At 41.4% G+C, this 21989-nt stretch overlaps 1 protein-coding gene across 4 annotated transcripts in view; it reads right to left on the bottom strand.

Moving 5' to 3' along the window:
- The window catches only part of PITPNM3 (PITPNM family member 3), a 142141-nt gene that overhangs the window by 67821 nt on the left and 52331 nt on the right, over positions 1-21989 (bottom strand). For 2 of the 4 annotated variants that reach the window (XM_075112992.1, XM_075112994.1), the window contains exon 4: positions 5205-5252. The exons of the other annotated variants lie outside the window; for them this stretch is intronic. In XM_075112992.1, coding sequence (XP_074969093.1) covers positions 5205-5252 — 48 coding nt within the window. The remainder of the gene's footprint in view (positions 1-5204; positions 5253-21989) is intronic. 4 annotated transcript variants of the gene reach the window in all.

Raw genomic sequence — 21989 nt, 5'->3', positions numbered from 1 at the left:
ATTACACCACACAAAGCTCTGCTTTAGAAACACACGCACTAAAGTATCTCCACAGGAAGCCACTCCGCAGACCAGGAGCAGGTCAAGGCACTATGCACAACGACAATTAAAGAGAGAGAGAGCGAGCATGTGGGGGAGAGGTTGCAAGAACAACCCCGGTCTGTGTCACAGACTACTGAAATTTTAGCCAAATTCTAATAGTTGAAGGTAACACTTAAAGTAACTTTACAGATTTTACAAGGTTGCCCCAAACAAAATATTTGTAACAAGCAACACAGAAAGCCACTCACTAGCAGTAATTTAACAATGACCAAAATATATATGGAACCAGAGAATCAATTCTAATGCCAATATAGATTCTTGCCTGAAACCTGGGCTGGTAAAATCCAGCTCTGCTTCTCATGCATGGCAGAGAGATTTGTCATGATCAGACTACAACATCACTTTAAAGAAGCTATCTGCCAGCTGAAACTTGTAAACGCCTTGCTGTCACAACAATCCATCAGAAACAAAAATACTTTGCAGAAATGTTAGCGTTTCCGTTAAGTCATTTCTCATAGAAGTAATTTTAGTATATTTCACATTTCAAACTTTCCCACCCCGACAAAACTGTGGATAGGAAAACGTCAGTTTTCAGCAACTAACATTTTATTTTCAAAACCCTGAAACCATGTCAACCAGTGTAAAAGCCAACGTATTTTCAGATTTTGATAAAAACCAGAAGGTCTTCTGCAAAGTTTTTTGTAGATCAGGAAATCTTTTCCTGGAGGAAAGCAAAGCAAAACAAAATAAAACCCACAAACCATAAAGCAACACTCATTCTTTATCACAGTACAACAGTCAAACACATCGGTGTTCCTGGTGAACTAGTGTCACGGGATCCATGCTATTTCAATAGCTGCTAATGAATGTCCATCATAAAAGACACTGTAAGTAGCATTTCTGTGTCAATGAGGAATGCTGTCAAAATGCCTGGGTCCAAGTGGAACATATTTAGAAATAAAGCATCTCAAAATGCCTTTTTTGAATGGTCGTTTTCTGCCACTGGATTTTTTTTTGCAATTATCTTGGTCTGTAAACATCACTTTCTCTTTTTCTGGTTTTATTTGTAAGTTCAAACTGAACCAGAAACTAATTATTATACTTTCTCTTTGATGCCATTTAAGTATACATTAGTGAAGATGATATTTAGCAATTTTCTCATCATTTCTTCATTTCCTAAAGTCAGAGACACTCTTCTTATTTTACTCCTATAGATGGACTTTTCTTGGAAACCTCTATGTTACTGAGGAAGAGAAACTCTGCCGACCAATTCTGTTGTCCAGAGCAGCAACAGAGCACTGTTTCTTACACAAAATGAAATGAAGAAGGGATTTCATCATTACAGAAGTAGAGAGCTCTCATGGATTTTCACCAGTTCTAAGCCACATCAGCGAACCTACATAGTACAAATCACACAAGACTCCTGGATTATCACTAATGGTGCACTGCACATCGTCAAAGCACATCATATGTCGCAAGAGACCTGTATAGCCTTCCTGTCTTACATGGATGCCAGGGTACTCTCATACTTCACTTGCAGTCTGGGTGAATCGTATGACACGAGAGAGACCTTCAGTCTAGTTTCTGTCCTGGTCAGCAAGACCCATAGCAGGAGCTCTTGACCCCCTCTGCAATCATTATGCCTCCCTCCTTTCATTGCCCCATATTGCTACATACAGTACTCAGAAGATGGGATCTGACCAGTCTACATGGAGCCATGTATTCTACGATTTCATTTGCCAGAGAAGAAAAAAAAACCAGGAAAGGCACCCAGAACTCGCTGTCTACTTGAATATCTATCTCAAGTAGAATAAGGGTTCTTGTAGGGTGAAACAATTTTAAAACGCAGAAAATCAATACACAAAACCAACAAGCAGGAATACAAGCATATAGAAACACAGGTACAGGTTTTGCATATCATCAGAATGCTTTTACACATTGCAGAAGCTAACCTCAGCACCCAGTAACTCTCCCACGCTACAAGAATGATGCTGACAAATGCTAAGAAAGTAACTACTGTCTAGCTATTCAAAACCTCACTAGTCTGCTGAATAACAAATATATGGTCAAAAATTAATTGTTAGAAGCACAACACTGCCTGTTCTTTATCCAGCAATATGCAGGTATTATTAGCTCTCAAATCTTTATTGCTTCTTCAGTAGCAGAAAGTTTCAAAACCACACGCTGAATGCAAGGAGAGTAATTCTGCTATCCCTGCCTCAGGTACAGCTTCTCCCAAGTCTTTGGCTTACGCGTTCGTGTAATTGCACCAGCTGAAGTGATTACAGGGAAGCGGCACTGCCGTTCCACACTAAGCAACAGCCTCCAAGATACCTCTGGACAGCTGAGCTGAGTAGTATAAGCACAGGGTGGGATAATTCAGCATTCTGGAACAGCAACAGCTGAAATATGGAAAGGGGAAGGAACACTTTCATTAAAAGAACAATAATTTTTAAATTGTTCAATTTCCCATTTCCTCCCCAAGGAAATTTCTTGATGTTTTAATACAAACTCTGCTCAGAAGTTGTAATCCAGGCTCTGACAAACGCCTTTTGTAACTTTCCACAGGTTTGTAGTCTGATACCAGAAACAGAGGTATCAGGATGGAAAGAACAAAATTAGTGCTATTATATCCCAACTGCCACAAGTCAAATTAAAAGAATAAATGTCTTCCATTCTCTTGTGGGGGGGAGAAAGTGAGAGAGTGATCCTGAAGCCTTGGAGAAAGAGTAAACCCTCTCAACCCAATCTGAAAACTGCAAACAGAAAATCACGCGTCTGCGAGAAGATCTGAGACAAAATAGCACCCGGGAGATACATCCTGTAATCTGGGGCTAACTCAGCCAACCTGGAATACCTGGTAACCTTAATTAAAACAGGTGGCCAAATATAAGTACTGTAAATGATTTGATTTGGCTGAGTTCATAGTAGGTGCTCAACTATCACATGGGAACGGTGACCTCATGATGAAACAACTGTGTCAAGAGTACGAAATGTAGAAGTTCCATCTTTTGGGAGGTCATCAACTGATACCATTTAAAACATAAAGCTGCATTATAAAAACCAGCAGGAACTATTAAGCATTTTTTGTGAGGACAGCCACTGGACCATATATCAGCTCATAGAGAACTACTACTATTGAGTAGTTAAATGGCTCTTAGAAGTATGTGGTACCAAAGCAAATTAAAGTGAAGGAGGTGAGTCAAAACAGTAACTGACACTTAGCTACTGCTGATCAGGTACTAAACTATAAGGAAAACAGCTCACAGTCCTAAATTAAATGCAACTACAATACAGAAATTATACTGCTTTTCAGTCTAGCAGTCAATACCCAGGAACAGTGTCTGCCATCTGAGCCAACTGATTTAATGACTAGGGAAGAGATTTACCAAGTGTTTCAGGAGACAGAAACATACACTGCTACCTCAGATACCAATGAGCCAGCGTCTCTGGCATGGATTGTTTTGGACTCGAATTCCCACTGGAATTGTTATATATAAAGTTGCACAAGTTCATCAGTGACTTACAGAGACATCAAGCAAGCTGTGTATCTATAGCCTTCCTTGAAATAACCCCCTGCCCAAAGTCTCTTCACATGGAGTACCTCAGATCTCAAGATCAGCCATGAGCATGAGAGGAGAGCCAGGTGAAAGGAAAAGCTCAGAAAGCGATTCAACACCTCAAATCCACCATGAAAAGCATCAGTTCAATCCCCGACAAAAAAAAGAGTACTCTGAACCTAGGAGAAAAGAATTTGCATGATCATTCCCAAACTCCTGAGAACATGAGGTGCAATTCAAACCTGTACTAAGAATCAAGCCAGGACCATCTTTAATATTTTGGCATGTTAATTAGGGAGGAACTCAGAGATAAAACAAGAGAACTTGCTTTAGGTACAAAACATAACATGGTGATAGTCTCCAAAGAAAACTGTTATTTCCATTATCGCACTCCTATGAGAAATTACGCCGCTTCTTGCCATCTGCTGTGCTATTACTAGCCGTTTATAATGACAAATCCATCATGAGAAATATGTTCACATGAAGGCTGGAACATATGCTTTCTATTAACAAATGATAAAGAATATTGTAATACACTGCAGATGCAGTTTCGCAAACTGCACTGTTTGGAGGAAAATAATGGCATGCATCACTGAGCCCAATCCTGTTCTGTAAGCCACAACATGAGATAGTATCTGTGTCAACTTCCACACCGTTTCTTCATTGAATGAGCCTTACTCACACACGCTGCCAGATCTTGTACGTGACTACTATGGAACTTCTACTCCAGTAGTCATGGAGTAGAATACACAGGGTTTAGGCGCAGATCTAGACTGACTCCGTGTGCTCCTCAGCTCCAGCTCTCAGACCAGGCCAGACATAGGCAACGGACAAAGCATGATTTCCAAGGGGAAGGGGTTGGCACAGAGTGACAGTGTGTGCTTCTGAGCACAGCTGCAGGAATAGCAAACGTTTCACTGCAAACTCAATGAGGGCAACCGGCAATCGTTCTCAGAGAGAACTGTGACGGAAGAAAATACCCTCATTAACACCACTCTTTCCTATGAGCCATTTTGCTCTCTTTAGCAGGCAATGCAAAAGCATAGAGAGATCAACAGCACAGTGACACGCGAATACACTCACTCCTCAAAGTGGGGCACCAGTAGCAAAGGAACGCTACCAATGTCAGGCATTTGCACTACTTTTCATTCCTGCAGCACTCAAACTTCAACAGCAATACCTCTTGCACCTCTTTAAGCAGAGATGGGAGAAGGAAGTCCAGAGCACAGAGCACTGAAGGCTTCTATGCTCCAAATTGAGCCACGTTGTACTGTCCTGTACGAGCTATCACGTATACCAGCAGCTTCACCCCCCAAAGCTTTACCTCTGCCACTCTAGCCAACGCTATAAGGCGCTATCTAATATTACATAACGTTACAAGCATTTTATTGGTACGTTTTCATGATCCATATTAAAAATAAATACATTTAACACAAAACTCAAAAGAACCCTAACCCTGGTCCCTCCACATCCATCTCCCTTCTCAACCTAACACCAGACCTGTGCTGGTTAACGTTTCCTTTCTATTATTATCTCTAGTTGTTGAGCAGCCCCCGTACCAAAAAAAAACCCCAACAAAAAAACCCCAAAACTTAAACTCACGTTGTTTTTCCTGTAGAAAGGCATATGAGCAAAACGTAGATTCTTCACCTGCAGAAGGAAGAACCCACAATGTGACACGGGATTGCTTTACGTGGACATCAAGCTCTTTGCTTTTCCTATTGTATTGCCCTAAGTATTTTACAATTGACCACTAGTTATTTCTAGAACTCCCATTGGCTTCAGTGGGAATAGCTTGGCATATGTACTTGGAAACTGCTCTAATCTGTTCATCCAAATGGTCAGTCTAGAAGCCAGATTTTACTCTTCATTTCAGGAAGGGCATCATAAGCAATGAAACTGTAGCTAGGAATCTGTTTGATTACCTGTATCATTAGCCACTGAATCTCTAAATATCTAAGAATTAGCATAACTTATCCAGCATCACAAACCAGATTCTTATTCTAAATATTTAATTAGCAGTATTTTTAAGAATGTCTCTGTCCTTCCATTCCCTCCCACAGTCCACCTGTCCAAGGAAAGCTGCAAGTACAACAGCATTTTCTCAGATCTAAATACAAAACCTTAAAATACAGAGACACATGGATACAGGAATAGAAGGGCTTTTCATTTAGTTTATGCATATGAAGGCCTCCTACGGGACTCAGGAGAGTAAACACCTTTGCCATTATTCTATCAGTACAGAAATGGAAGCCCAATGGTACCAGCCCACAGCTACCATCAGAGCTGGGATGGGAACACAGGTCTCTCAATCCCTTCTCTAGATTCCTTCTTCAGAGATCTAGGCAAAATTTACTGGTTTTCCTGGAGCCTACCTACTGTTTGGGTATACTCAAACAAGCGACAGAGATGGCATTCTTCTGCTGAGACACGGTCTGAATAAACAACACACAACATTATGTTCTCTGTATTTGGAAACAAGCCCCAGATTGGTCAGGTGACAAGGACCAGGGAAGCTGGTGCCATTCCACTACGTGGAATAAAACAGTGCACGTGGTGTAGTCACCTGCCTGCCTGCTTTCTTGTGTTCAGTGAAAGCTTCTGCTCGGTGCCCTAAAACAACTATAGAACTTGTATGCACTGTCTCAGATCCCACGGATTAAAAATGCTGTTACATTAAAGCCCACTAGGGTTACTATATCATGAATAATAATAATTTTTAACTCCTCTGATGGATGCAGCACTACAGAATAAGAGCTCTGCCACAGTTCTCTTCCCTCAGTTGCCCCAGCTATCACAACTGACAGCTTGGCTTTTAAAGGGAGTAAAAGGCAAAGAAAAAATGACAGGCTCTTCAATATACAGCATCAGAATCTGCTCTTCTCCATTCTTTGTGCTGGAACCGCAAGCAAAGAGACCACCTGGGTACCTGACTTTTGAGGAATGAAAGAGATTTGAATTAACCACTTTCCAAACTTCACGTACAATCTCTTTCATTTTCAGTTCCTCACCAGGACAATTCAGAGACTGTTGTTCTGCCGAAGAGCTTGGGTCACAACTGTTCCCTGCTTTCAGCTTATTAGGGGAGAAGTATTATCTGCAGTAGCTCACAGGGAGAGTAATTGTTGAGGCAAAGCAAGTGTTTGCCTTGGGAAGAACCTGTGAGGCTCTCATGAATGTGAGAGCTGGAAGCAAAACCAGGCCTCCCTGTCAAGAGCACAGACCAGCCTTCTGAAGTGCCTGCATACACAGCTCTTAATTGCAACATGGCTGGAAAGCAACAGGATTCACGAAGAAAACTCCTTCCAGTGACAGCTTTAAATGGCTCTGCAGATAGAAATTCTGCATCTCAGACAAAGAGCTCTTGACAGAAAGTGAAGCCGCTTTCACTACAGAATTGAAATTAGTTTTTATTTGGTAGGTTTCAAAACCAGACAATTAGGTTTTTTAAAGCTTTACAAATAAATTTCAACTTTGCATGTAAGTTTTTAACATTTAGATTTAGGTCTTTCAGTATGCATTACTGTGCCTGTCCCACGTTTTTCACCATTTAAAGGAGAAATAGAAGAGGTCAGGGAAAAAAATTAAACAAAAACATGAAGGTAAAACAAAAACACCAGAAAGAAACACTTGTTTTCAGATGCTAAGCAGCATATAAAAGTCAATAAATTCAATCTGCCCCATGTTTTCATGCATGTTTTCTAGTTCTTTTTCTGTAAAAATCTCCCATCACATTTGTGCCACTGCCTTGCGCAGGATATGGTGGATGACAACCACTTTGCAGGCACAGCACGTGCTGTTAAAGAGCAAGTGCAGCAAGGAAATGTGATAGAGGGGATACAGGTATTTCTCAAGGTTCTTATCCTATCCAGAACCACTGCAATTTTAGAGTTAAATTTCTTCATAGTAGCTTGTATGGGGCTATGTTTTGGATTTGTGATGATAAGTGTTGATAGCACAGGGATGGTTTAGTTATTGCTGAACAGCACTTGCACGGCGTCAAGGCTTTTCCTGCTCCTCACGCTGCCGCACCAGCGAGTAGGCTGGGGGTGGACAAGAAGATGGGAGGGGACACAGCCAGGACAGCTGATCCCAGCTGAGGGAAGAGATATTCCATACCATATGACATCATGTTCAGCAATGAAAGCTGGGGAGAAGGAAGAAAGGGGGGACCTTCAGTTTTAACATTTGTCTTCCCAAGTCACCATTACACGTGATAAAGCCCTGCTTTCCTGGAAATGGCTGAACATCTGCCTGTGGGTGGGAAGTAGTGAATTACTTCCATGTTTTGTTTTGCTTTGCTTGCACATGCAGATTTTGCTTTATCTATTAAACTGTCTTTATTGCAACCCATGAGTTTTCTTACTTTTACCCTTCTGATTCTCTTCCCTGCCCCACTGGGGAGGAACAAGCGAGCGGCTGGCCGGGGCTGAGATGCTGGCTGGAGTTAAACCACAACTGTCACGAAATGTGATAGAGGGGACACAAATATTCCTCAAGTGTTTTTAAATCTAAGCTTAGATTTCTGATTCTACAAAATCTCTTTGCTTTTTTTCAGACTCAGTACCTTGCCTCAAACTCATGTATGATCTGCAAGATGAATGCTGAAGAGTTGTGACAGTCATACCCATCTGCCCCTCAAAAACTAATTGCCAGCGTTAGTACGACTCCATATAAAACCTTGCTCTTTAATGCTTTCATGGTGGTGGCAGGGGGGAGAAGGAAGAGTTATTTATGACAAGTTTTTCAAAATTTGACCCAGTGTGTGAACTTTCAGTACACTCTTTAGTCAGGTTTTTCTCAGCACTGTTGCAAGCCGCTCTACAAAATACTGAAATACTTATGGAATCCCATACTACCACTGAAGCAATCTGCAAAAAAATATGAAATACCTCCACACAGTCGGGTTTTAATTTCTTTCCTACAAACTTGCGTTATTTCTAATGTATAAGCATTGCCTTCATTTGTTCTCTGTTGATGTTAATGGTAATAGCCAAAACTAAGAGCACCGTGCCACTTCAAGTCACAGACTTTTACCTGTCTTGACAAACAGGCAACAGGGTTGATAAGCACTAGTCCCCAGCAATATTGAAGGCAATATTTTCATGACATTTGTCAGACTGGTGTTGGATAGTAGTTTCTTTTTCATTCTCCTTTTACATATTCCTTGATCTTGCACTGAAGTTTCATAGGGATTCCATGAAGATGTGAGAATATTGCCCTGTTTCATACACTTTGAGGAACAGAGGCCACCTTAGCAGAGTTCTACCACAACAGGGATTGTTCAAATATAGTAAACTACCTGCTACAAATTCCTTTCCAGCTTAGAGATAAGGCCTCAAAAGGTCAGCAGAAATCAGCAGAGCTGAGTGGAATGTGTGAAAAGTGACAAAACAAACAGGTGATGCACAATCATTAGCCAGCTGGGAGCAGAGTCATGGTGGAGCACTTCTGTGAATGCTGTTATCCTCACATTCAAAGCTACTTTGAAATCCCCACATTCAGCAGGTACAGTGCTACTGCCAGGAGATACGGGATCTGGCTGCCCTGCCTCAGTAATGAAGGTGAGTGAAAGCTCTGTTGAGCTTCCATTCAGCCCTAATTTCTGAGTCTGTGACGAGCCTTTCCTGTGTTATCCTACTTGGCAGTAATCTCCTGTCATCTCTAGTCCCTCAGTCCTCCAGAGAATTCATCACCGCCATGCTGCTGCAGTATTGTGCGTGTATGTAAGAAAAAGGTCCCTTTACTGAGAGAATTCGAATACCTGCTGAGCAGATTAATGCAAATTGCATTCAGCTGCATATCATCTCCTTTCATTTCACAGCCTCTGATCAGTGAAGATCTACATAATTTATAAACCTCATTTTTAAACAGTTACGATTACATACAAATCATCTCTCTATCATCAAGCCTGTTCTCCTGATAAAGTTGGACTAATTTAACTTTCAGGCTGATTGGATTGGTTTAAAAATTCTAAAAGCTCACATTGCTCCTAAAATTCCTGCTTACCTCCTCTACCCTCTCAGCCTTCTGGCAAAATAGGCATAAAGCACATAACTGGCTACGCACAAAGCAGTGTGTTCCTGGGAAACGCAGAGAGGGAAAAATGGTCACAGTTAACAATACATTTATTCAAGGGAAGCTAAATCCTTGTTAGTGGGGATGTAAGTACAGAACGCCAGGTTTATGACGCTAAGCACGAATGCACTAAATCAGCATTACCAGGTAATCCCTGCATTCAGAACCTTCCAAAGGGGCCGCAGAGCGCTTTTGGCTGCAACTCAGCAAGGGACATGCTGCCTTCACAGCTCATCACCCACTCTGCCCTGGGCTTCCTTTTAAGCACCAAATATTCTGAAAATTTGTCTCTTTTTTTTTTATGTTAAACTCTTGGGGGGGGGAAGGAATAAAAGAATTTTTCTTTTTGCCATTTTGAAGACCTGTTCTGGGAGCTTATGGGCTCAATCCACCAATCTAATGCAGTAAATATAATTATTGGCTTTGGAACAGGGCATATTCCCTTAAAATTTCAAAAGCACTTGAAACTATTAGGTGCAAAATACATCCAACTTGTCACAATCAGTTATTTCACAGCACATTATATTTTAAGCACATGTGCTCTCTTTATTGCTAACAAAATAAGCAAGGGCAGCCACGAATTTCTGGATTTCTAAAGAAATTGAGAGATCTCAAAACCATCTTAAACTATACTTAGATTGTGAGCTTTGATAGCTTTGAAATTTCAGATACCACAGTTAAACATCTTGTAAAATCTTGCCCCTAAAAACTTATTGACACAAAGTTCTTTCCAGCACATAATTAAAATTTGATGTTATCCACTTTCAGAAACATTCACAAAAGGTGCTTCCTAAGAAGGCAGATCCAGAGAAGTAGGTTCATTAATGGCTTTCAGCCACAGGTTCCTAGACTTAAATTATCTTCTCACTTCTTCCTCCTTCTCATGAGTTAAATGTTCTCCAGCTTCAGGACACATGCCACAGCATGGGCTACAGCACAAGTCTAAAGGCCCCCTAAATCACATTAAGTTTCTCTTCATATAATCACCCCTCAAGAGGTCCAAGGAAGATGAACATAGCTTGAAATGCCAACCTGGCATATTATAAATAACCCTTCTGAAGACATTTACTCTGATAGGATGGGAAAAACTTGGCGGAAAAAAACTTGATGGGAAAATGTGGTGCCTGATTAACCACTTGAGGGCATTCTACTTCATCTGTGTAACCATGCTCCTTGAAAACGCGACTACTAAAGGGCTGAGCTGTTAGTCCTACATTTAGAGACAAATTAACCAAGACAGTTTAGTTTGTGAGGAGTCTCATCAAATTCAAAGAACCTGATCAAACAAAATCATGCTAGTGAAATTAAGGCAGTAGGAAGTCTATGCTGTAACGGAGTGTTAACTATGCTCTCATCAGAGGGGTCCAGATATTTTCATCACACAGGAATTTCCACAGAATCTGAAAAACAAAACAAACCAAAAAACCAACAAATAAGTGAGCAGTTTTTTGGGCAGTGTTGAAACCAGAACAGAACGCACCTTACTTTCCTGCAAAGGATTGGTAACACCAGTAGAAATAAACCTATCTATTCACCAGAGAAAGTAGTTGCTGGTAAAAACAAGATTCACAGAGTTACCTTTGGTGTCATGCTCTGTTACGCAGTCATTACACATACATGTACCTCTGCAGACCTGTGCTCCTGAGCTGTCAGAGGGTATTTTATACAACTCCTGTCTCTTGTTTTGTGCTCCGCCGGGATTACATTGCTAATGGGATCAGCATCAGAGACAGCGCAGCAGAACAGAGTTGCATGCCTCAGCACCAGTGAGATACTAAGGGGGTTCCTTCTTTGCCTTCTTCCCCCCACATCCAGTCGTGCAACGTTAGCTACTAGAGTGCCAGTGGGCTTTATGGCGTACATTACTTTCTCTGCTCTAATCTGAATTCATCTAACATCATAACCATACCACTGGAACAAACAATGCTCATGCTCCACTTTAGAACGTGGCTTTCGCCCCAGCAAGAATAGTGTGAAATTTAACCTCTGAATAGACAAATCAGTTTTGTTAGTATTTTTTTAATACCATGGCAAATATAATACTGGCGTGAGCACAATTATGTCAAACTTGGGAAAGTAGGGGGGAAGAAAGGAGGTAATACCTACAGATGGTACGACCCTCTGGATGGCAATGGCAGCCAGGGAAACTCTAGGCCCAGTGAAACTGATACAAGAACACATGCTGATTTCAGCATGTAGACCGGATCTTAATAAAGGTCGAAAAAGGAAAAAGGAACCTGTGGATGGGCTGCAAGAAAAGTAGGACTCTGCAGCAGGACTCAGCTCTTAGCTAAAATCTCTCTTAGCACTTAGTTTAAGCTTCCTCCATCTTGCAGGCATTTGCTGAGCTGTATTCTAGAACATACAGCATCACAAAATTAAATGACGGCAGTTGCAGAACACTGGTAACCTGCCCTAGTATAAACTGCTGCCATGGATGATTTGCAGGAATCTAAGTCACTGTTTCTCTCTAAAACCTGCTGCTAGGAGTAAAATCTGTTCTTTACACGAGCCATCTGATGCGTCTTGGAACACTGTTGGCTATTCTAGTTTCCATCCTTCCCTTCCACTATTCTCTCCACTAAGCCAAATTTTCTGTTTGCCGTTCTTCACGTTATTAGTCAGTGACAGATGCTATTGCAATAAATTTAACAGCAGTGTAAACACTACAGTCAGCTATGTACAAACACCCTTTAATTAATTATACTATTCTAGGAGGACATGACAAGGAGGGGGAGATAACATGCTACTGGGGGGAAGGAAGTGCAGTTTGTTTACGGAGAACATTCTCTGTGGCAAAAAGGGGAGAGAGGGAGAGCACAAGAGCGAGCGAGCGAAACACTAGTACAAGGTCACCATACTGAAAGCAGAATCATGAGGGTGTAGAGATTCTTCTGTTATATTGAGTATTTTGACCATTGTGTAAATGATGGAGAACCTCTGAGATGCATGGCAGACATAGCAAAGGAGACTGTATCAGTGAGCCAATGAGAAATGTGACCAGATGAAGACCTCGCTAAAAACATCTTAGAGCGCAGCCAGTCTTGCACAGAAACACTAGTTTCTTGTAGGAGTTTAATGGATCCAACTCAACATAGCTCAATTTCAGATACCGTGGGTTAGCATCCGCATCACAGCTGACACGCATCTTAATAAAAAGTCCAAACCATTCAATGCAAAAAAATTAACCATTCCCATTTTAGTGGAAAAAGCTAATTCCCAGCCAAGTTGGCATATCTGCAATATTTTCTTTGTTCTCTTGACCTAATCATAGAATCTAACTTTCTTTTTAAACATTAGAAATGCAAAATTCAACAAAACAATTAAGACCCACATATAGTTAGGCTGAAAAGAAATCCGTTGACTCCATCCCTACAGATTTTATACACAGGAAACAACTGAGTGAGAAGGAAATATATATGTTTCACATTATAATATAAGTAAAGTATACAAATATACAAATTATGCAAGGAAAGACAGTGAGAGAGAAAAAATAATACACCCCCGTCTTGCCTGAAAAAAAAAAAAAAGACCTTAAAAATCAAATTAACAGCTGCCTTCCCACCATACTCTGCAGTTAACTCGGCGCTGATTGCTGGCACCTTGGTGGTTTTCCTTGCCAAAGGTGTATTTAACTACTGCACAGGGAGCTGCAGGCTCTGCTTTACTCCTAACCAAGCACCATATGTACAGATTTAAACACTATACGAGCTTTACAATTGGCTTAAACTGAGATGAATTTCATTTTACGAGAAGCAATAGATGGTTTCCAGACTACAAAGTCTTTCTCCTTCTGCAGAAACATCAATCTGGAGAGCAATGTAGCTAAACTCTCCTCTTACACTTAGGGTTTGTATGTGTTTAGCAACAACCCAGTTGAAAGTTTGAAGACAACAAATCTCCTGAAGTTGATTAATTACTTCTCTCTCATGTAAATGTTTCTCCATAACACATGACCGGTTAGACTCTTAATTTGATTGAAAGATAAAGCAATACTGTTCCAGAGCCAAGTGAAGAACTGCTTATGCCCTATTAAGTAATAAAATATTAATTACTTTCTCATTCACGTCCCTATCTCTCTCTACCTTCCACTACAGGGTGATATTAGGGTAAATTTTTGTAGCAGCTGTCAGCGTATCCTACCCCTCTGTCTGGTGTTGTCTTAGCTAGTGCTGCATCACGTTAGTCTAACCAGAGATTCAAGAGGTCTGGGACAAGGACAAAGGCATTTTCCTAAGTGCTTAATGCTCTTGAATGCCCAATACGATTTATGGAGCTCAGTGCACTCTGAAAAGCTGGCCCTTGTGAACAGCCCACTCAAAACCAAATCAAACCAAACTTTCTCAAAACAGAAAATGACTCACCATCATCGGGTTAAGTTTTTACAGCAGCCTTGTGCACACAAGACAACAGAAAAGATGAATTCCAATTAGTGCAACGAAAGCTGTCATGAATTCTAGGACTTTAGAATTGCAATGGAAGCACCAAACACGAGGGTGCCCAATGTGCTATTGTGGAAGCAGCCAGTGACTGACCATCCCTCCCGTGCAGTAAGTTTCTGCCAAAAGCTGCTAGGATAGATTCTGCTCTCCATGTTACTGCTGTAAGCCCAGGCTTTTCAGCAGTTACCCTTTTTCAGCAGGGTAACTCTCTAGCAGTAACCTTTGCAAAGAATCAAAAGGTACTTGCATCTAAAGGTACTGCAATTGAGAGATGACTGCTGCACATTTTCTGGAAGCATAAATATGCTGTAGTAATGCTTGCTTCCAATTAGCGTAAAATACAATAGTATAATTGGATGATGCTCTTAGTCATATGGTTTAGTGGTAGGTAGTCCTGCGAGGAGCAGGGAGTTGGGTTTGATGATCCTTATGGGTCCCTTCCAACTTTAGATATTCTATGATTCTATGAATTAGCTTACTCCACAGATGTATGTTCAATTTAGTCTTAACCAAAAACGTTATCCTAATCTTTCAGTTCTGTTCAGTGCCTTGTGGACATTAGGACAGGAGAAGAGAGATAGCCACTGAGGGAATTGACAGGAAATTGCTCATCATCTCAGAAATGTGCTGCTTCACATATAATACAAGCTTTTTTTTCCCCCTTTACGCTAGAGAGAAAAAGATGAGATCCAAAAGGTATGATTTCAGAGGGTAAAAAAAGTCACCACTCAGTGATGTATCTACTGTACGTAAGATCTCAGGAATTTTTTTTTTTTTTTTTTTTTTTAAAGGGGAGTCACACAGAATAGCTGGAGTGGTGGGGAGTCAGTACATGCTGTGAATTCAACAGAATTTTATGGTCCACCATTCATAAGCCACAGACTTTGGAGAACAATGATTTTTAAGTTTTAAGGTGAGAAGCACAGCATTTGTCTTTTTAAAAAATCAGTAGGAATTACACAGCTCAGTCCTAGGTGGTGCAGAAAGGGCAGGAATCACAGGCTTCCATACACAGACCTAACGCAACTTGCCCAACAGCACCACCTCCCAGCTCCAAAACGCTATCTTGTAATGGGCTGCATGTGAAAAATAAAAGTTTAATCTAAAACAACAATTCAAATGATGCGTCCCAGAAAGAGGGCAACATTACTGTCAGCACTGTTTTCCAGAGAGACAGTCAACGCATTAAAAGATTAAAAGATTTGAATAACCTGATCTTGTGCAGTGGGACCAAGAAAGGCCTTTCACTCACCTGATGTAAAAATTTCCAGTTGTGAAAGCTGATCATGTCCATCTGTTTTGCTGGTTAGCAGTAAAGCAATCCATCAGTCTGTATGTGTGGCATATGGAGCACAGGAAAAGTGAATTTCACACAGGCATTTTACAGTCAGTTATGTTTTAAACAACTAAAAATTAAATTGCATTTCGTCAATTGCCTACCTGACAATTCATCCTCATTTGAAGCATTTTAATTCAATTAGCTGAATTTGCAGAGTAAAATAGTAGCATATTGCTGACAAACTCGACTAATGGCTCTTAAAATTTAATTAGGGTATATTAAATCAATAGTCATCCTTTGCAGCAAGCTGTATTATAGAAATTACACCGTTATTTGTTTGCTTGCTTGCTTGTTTACTTTATATTCTACAAAAATACCACTAATGTTGTTCAAGATCTTTATATTGCAGAAATAAGGTTGCAAGCCCAGGCAGGGTATCCAGCAGATTTTAGAATGTCTTCTTGGTTTCAGTCATGAGAAACATATTGACAATTCCAATCTTTCCAATTTAAGGATGCTGCGATTGGGGAACTAAAGATGACTGCCTTAAGCCTGTTGTAAAAATTCAGTTTCAAAAAAGAAACAGTCAAGGTTTGTTGGGGTTTCGCCTGTTTCACTTTTTATTTTTGTGTGCATTTTTGGTGGTTTAATGTTTACATTTTTGAAAATGCAAGTGCATTGAAACCAAAACTATCCACAGAAATATGACCTTTTTTTGCCCACAAAGACTTCAACAAAGACAACCATGCTGCAAAACAGTGTTTATGGAACCCTTCTAAAAGCAGCCCAAGTTCAAGCCCCTGCTACAAATCTGGTAGAACTGGCATTTAAACCTTTTCACAGAAAAGTTAAGTAATTGTATTGGGTTCAGGTAGCAAGGTCTTGGTAGTGGGAGGCTACGGGGTGGCTTCTATGAGAAGACAAAAGGAGCTGCCCTCATGTCCAACAGAGCCAGCTCCGGGACTGACCCGCTGCTGCCCAAAGCTGAGCCCATCAGCGACGTCGGTAGCACCTCTGTGATAACGTATTTAAGGAGGAGTTAACAGCACTGTGCAAAAGCTGTGAGTGAGAGAAGCGAGAAAATGTGAGAGAAACAACTATGCAGACACCAAAGTCAGTGAAGGAGGAGGAGGAGGTGGAAGTGCTCCAGGCACTGGAGCAGGGATTGCCCTGCAGCCCATGGAGGAGAATGTGGTGACACAGGTTGTCCCCCTGTAGCCCACAGAGGAACATGGTGGAAAAGATATCAACCCTTCAGCCTGGGGAGGGCCCCACGCTGGAGCAGGTGGATGTGCCCTGAAGGAAGCTGCAACCCATGGAGAACCCACATCAGAGCAGGCTCCTGGCAGGACCTGAGGCCCATGGGGGACCCACGCTGGAGCAGTTCTTGAGGAACTGCAGCCTGTGGGAAGGACCCACATTGGAAAAGTATTTGAAGGATTGTATCCCATGGGAGGGACCCCAGGCTGGCGCAGGAGAAGAGCATGAGGAGGAAGGAGTGGCAGAGACGAAGCGTTAAGAACTGACCACAACCCCTGCTCCCCATCCCTTTGCATTGCTGTGGGAGGGGCGAGAAGAGTTGGGAATGAAGTTGAGCCTCGGAAGAAGGGCAGAGTGAGGGGGAAGGTGGTTTTAGTTTTGTTTTATTTCTCACTAGTCTACTCTGTTACAATTAATTGACAATAAATTAAATTAATTTCCCCAAGTCAAGCCTGTTTTTCCTGTGATAGTGATTGGTAAGTAACCTCCCTGCCCTCATCTCAACCCATGAACTTTTAATTGTATTTTATCCCCCTGTTCTGCTGAGAAGGGGGAAATGATAAAGAGATTTAGTGGAACCAAAAAAAGTTGTCTTTAAGAAAATCTCCTGCGGAGATTCCGATTGGACACCAGAGGGAAATTTTTCACAGTGAGGACAGTCACCACTGGAATAATCTCCCCAGGGAAGGGGTTGACTCGGCCACGTTGGGCACCTTCAAGAGTCACCTGGACAGGGTGCTGGGCCATCTTGTCTAGGCTGGGCTCTTCCTAGAAAGGTTGGACTAGATGATCCCTGAGGTCTCCCTTCCCACCTGGGATTCTGTGATATAAATGTACTTTCCATAGCAAAGGGTGGAATGATGAATCAAGAGAGAATAGTAAAATTTGTAAAAATCCTACATTAATTTATAATTATTATTTCAGAATATGGGATCTGAAACTTTTTTGGTTTTTGCTACAATGAGGGTGGTTATAATGAAAAAATTTTTTACAACGAGGGTGGTGAAACATTGGCACAGGTTACTCAGAGAGGTGGTCGATGCCCCATCCCTGGAAACATTCAAGGTCAGGCTGGATGGGGCTCTGAGCAACCTGACCTAGCTGAAGATGTCCCTGCTCGCTGCAGGGGGGTTGGACTAGGTGGCCTTTAAAGGTCCCTTCCAACCCAAACCATATTGTGATTCTATGAAACCAAATCCCCTTCAACCAGCTGAAGGCATCAGAGCCCATTATCGCTCATCCCTTTGGAACAGTTTTCACCTGTCACTATGGACCAACTGACCCTGCAGAGCTTCCTTTCATATGGTACACTTCAGTCTTGGAAGCTCTTGTTTGACTACTCTGGATAACATCCTGGTTGATATTTCTCTTCAATGGTCCAGACAACCACTTTACACACTCATGAACAAAACACTGTGTGACTACAATCTTCTAATTCTCCGTGGTCTTTTTGTGATGTGGCAGTCATCCTAGATACCAAGATTTTCTGAATTCTGTACGTGCAAAAAAAGTGACTGAGATGAACAAAGTCTTCCAATTCATTCAGAAGGTATGACCTACTTGAAAGGAAATTGCTATCCTCTTAGGTGTACCCTTGCACTAGAATCATCAATAATATGACCATCTTATGATAAGGACATGCACAGTTCACAATTAATACTCCCAGATTCCAGCCTCCAGGACCAGCTCCAATAGTTCTTCTGTGCTACCAGGACACCTTGGTTCATTGGCATATCCCAATGAACCAACCCAAGTTATAAGTTTACACAAACATATCCTCATAGTTGGGGGAGACAAAACAAAAAAACATATCCTCATAGTTGGGGGAGACAAAAAACACATATCCTTATAGTTGGGGGAGACAAAAAGTTAAAAAAACCCCCATATTTTCAAACGTGATCTATAGTAGGTAACTCAATAAAGTATATGTCCAATATGTTTGAGTATGAGCTGCATGGAAGACCACAGAGTGTCAGAAGAGATGAAAGAAAAGAATGAAGACTACCAAACTTCTTTACTACCAAACTCCTGCCCAGGACACAAATCTACTCTGCACCAAGTGTAGGTACATTAATTTCACTTACGTTGGACCAACCTTAAAGTAGAGGAGCTTCAGGCACCTGAACAGGAATGAAACAAATTAAACAGAAGGTAATACGTGGTTGAAACCACGGCATTTCGGCAAGAACTGCTTAAAAATACACGCATGCAAAATCAGTTGTCAGAAGAAGTATTAGTCACTCTGATTTTCATCAGCTTTTCAGTTAGACTATTTTAAAAGGCAACAGAGCGCTCACTACATTCTCGCTAGTGTAAAAAATATTATGTGAGGTATGCCAAGCATTGACTCTACAGTTAGAAAACAAGGGTCTAATTATAGAGGAGCCACTATTCAGTCATGAACCATTTTTCTTTTACTGCAAATAATTACAATAATGCCTGTCAGGATTACAAGTGTTTCACCAATAAGGACCCAAATTTTATGTTTTGCCTTATGTGCAATATACACCACAGTCCCTTTACTCGGACTCCATGCAGTAGCCAAGCACAAAATTTGGCTCTTTAACAGAGTTGTCTCTGGAATAGAAATCTGCAGAATGATACTGTTGTAACCAGGGCCTTCAATAAATACACCAACTCTCAAACACAAGGTAAGCATCTTTCCCTTGCTTTAACAATAGCCACACCTATCAAAGCAGATTTACTTCCATAAACATGATATTTCAGACTCCGTAGACCCTGAAGCGCATCAGCTCCTTGCTGGAATGTCCAGCTAAGTGGTAGTCAGTGTCAAAAAGCATTAATTATTTGGGGCTGGACAAGGAGCGTGGGCCCACGGCAGGGAGGGAAGTGTAAGCATTGGCAATGAGAATGCCTCTGTTTGTTTCTTAGAGGTCACAAAATGACCTCAGATGGTTATAACTGTTGGCACTCACGCAGCTAAAATTCTAACTGTTGTTCTAGATGCTCAGTTCTCTGCATGGCTTGGCCAGGCCCCAGACCTGGCTAAACACCTTAAGGAAACATTACAGTCATTCTCATCAGAGCCTGCAGCGAATGTGCATGAGCAAACAGACACTTCCATACATCTCCAATAAATCCTTTATGAACCAGAAGAGCAATGAAACTTGACTGCTTTCCAAATGCGCTCTTAATCGTCATCTGTTACTTAAAACACTGGAGGTCAACACACATCCTATCATACAACATGGTCTTTTTAGAGACAAAGGCAGACAGATTTATTTTTGCTTTTTGTACTGAGGTCAAGGTTCCCTTATCTGTCTTAAGTCATTTCATAGCTTTACTGCAATATAACTTTGAGAAGGTTCAGAACAAGAGAAATCACCTATTGCCATTTGAATGAGCATTCAAACTTTATCCCCAACTGATCTGCCCTCAGGTATTATGTACATCCTCTGGTGAAAGCCAAAAATTGCGAGCTGCTGAGAAGCACAAGTTGTGCAAGAGGAGACAGTCAAAAGAATCAGAAATTGCACACAGTGATTTTCACATATTATCTAATTCTATCACATCTTATGAAGATGTATATTTCATTTCCTTAGAAGAAATAAGGATCAAACAAGAACATGACAATTACCTATTATCCCACAACTACACCACAAATTCACATTACTCCAAATGTCCTGCTATTGCAATTTTAATACATAATCTAAAATAAACCATTTCAACCTTCCTACTCACACATCCATCTGCCTTTCTGGAGATCATCTTTACATCTCTCTAAATTTCTAAGGGAAGGTTTCGTAGGAAAAAGCTATTCACATACAAGAAAGCTACACAAGCACTTTCCATTCACTGCTAGACAAACTTTCCTTCAGGAACTCTCCCACCATCGCTAAAGACAAGAGCTCTCCTTCCACCCATGCCAAGGTCAGTAAGCAAACCTGTTACATGTACAACGCATTCCTTTCGCATGACTGAATAATTAAAAGCAGTATGACAGGGCAAATAGACAAAGGAGAGCCGCAAAGATTGCATTCAGAGCTCAAGCTTGGCATCTGCTAAACTCTGAAATCTTGACTTTTGCAAATTTAGTTCTAGGATACTTGGCAACTGTAATGAAATATAGCCTTTCCTGACCTGCTGGTGCGTTGGGCTCCTGTCACCGCTGCAAAGGGCTGAAAACGAGATCTGCTACGGCAGCCACCCAGCTGAGGAGATACACTGTTTTCACATCTAAACTGCTTTGCAGCAGCCCAGGGACAGCACAGTCCCAAAACTCACTTGAATCATAAAAGCTACCAATGAGCTTAGAAATCCACTGCTCTTATGGTTTCTAAGGATTGTTTTTGTTTTATAAAAAGCACAGAGCTAAACAACAGACAATGAAAAATTAAGCCTCTGGGCAAGAGGAAAAGAGACCGATGTCCGTCAAAAGGCAAGTCGCTCACCTTTTGTTCAAAAGGGAACCAGTTGTGCTAAAAAATGCCACTGACAGGAAAAACAGATGGAAGAAATAACAGAAAGGAATGGTGAGTAGCAGCACAAGCAACAAGAGCCCACAGTCCTTAATGAACGGAGAGTTTGGATGCCTTCAGCAGAGTCTCCAGACAAATGTTTTTCTGCAAAGCAATTTTTAAATTGTATACATTCACACTGTTCTTGCTTGCTTTTCTTGCAGAAGAGAGACAGTCAGCAGTTAGAGGGTAGCAGAGAGCTCAGCAAATAAAAATCCCTACCAATTAACTGCAACACGTAGCGATGACGACTGCACCGAGAGACAGCAGTACCTCAATGCTAAAGCCATTCAGAGGCTTGAACAAAACTCTTTTTTTGTTTCTCCAAACAAAATTTGGAGAAAACAAACAGTAAATAGGAAATGTTAAACAGGCCACTCCATTTCAACACAGCTGCCTTTCCCATCTTGCCACGACCAGTCAGCCCTGGTTGGAGTATTTCACTGTACCAAGAAATAGCAGCAGGAGTACAGCCTGCAGCGAAAGGAACGTTACTGTGGTCACGAAAAGGATGCATACCTTCGTTGGTCAGCTCGACCGCTTGTACGATCATCATGCAAGCACCTAGGCCATTGTGAAAATTTTCCACAATTGTACCAAGGTCAGCTACAGGTGGAATTCTCTTCTCCTTGCTGCACGACACCTGCAGTATATAGTACAGAAGACCTTTCTCCTTTCCAGACAACTTCTACGTCATCTCTCAGTGAAAGAAGGCAGTGCAAGAAAAGCAAAGTCTTGCAACTTTTGCCTAGCAGAAACCTCTCTGGCATTTCTGGCATGATGTCCAGAAATCAGAGTTGTCCAGCAGTGGTTGCTGGCTCACTGAGGGCAGGCACAAAACCAGGGAGCC

The sequence above is a fragment of the Phalacrocorax aristotelis genome, chromosome 18 (genome assembly GCF_949628215.1).
Source record: "Phalacrocorax aristotelis chromosome 18, bGulAri2.1, whole genome shotgun sequence".
Classification (NCBI taxonomy): Eukaryota; Metazoa; Chordata; class Aves; order Suliformes; family Phalacrocoracidae; genus Phalacrocorax; species Phalacrocorax aristotelis.
Note: the sequence above shows the minus strand (reverse complement) of the source record. Positions and strands in the feature narration are given on the sequence as shown.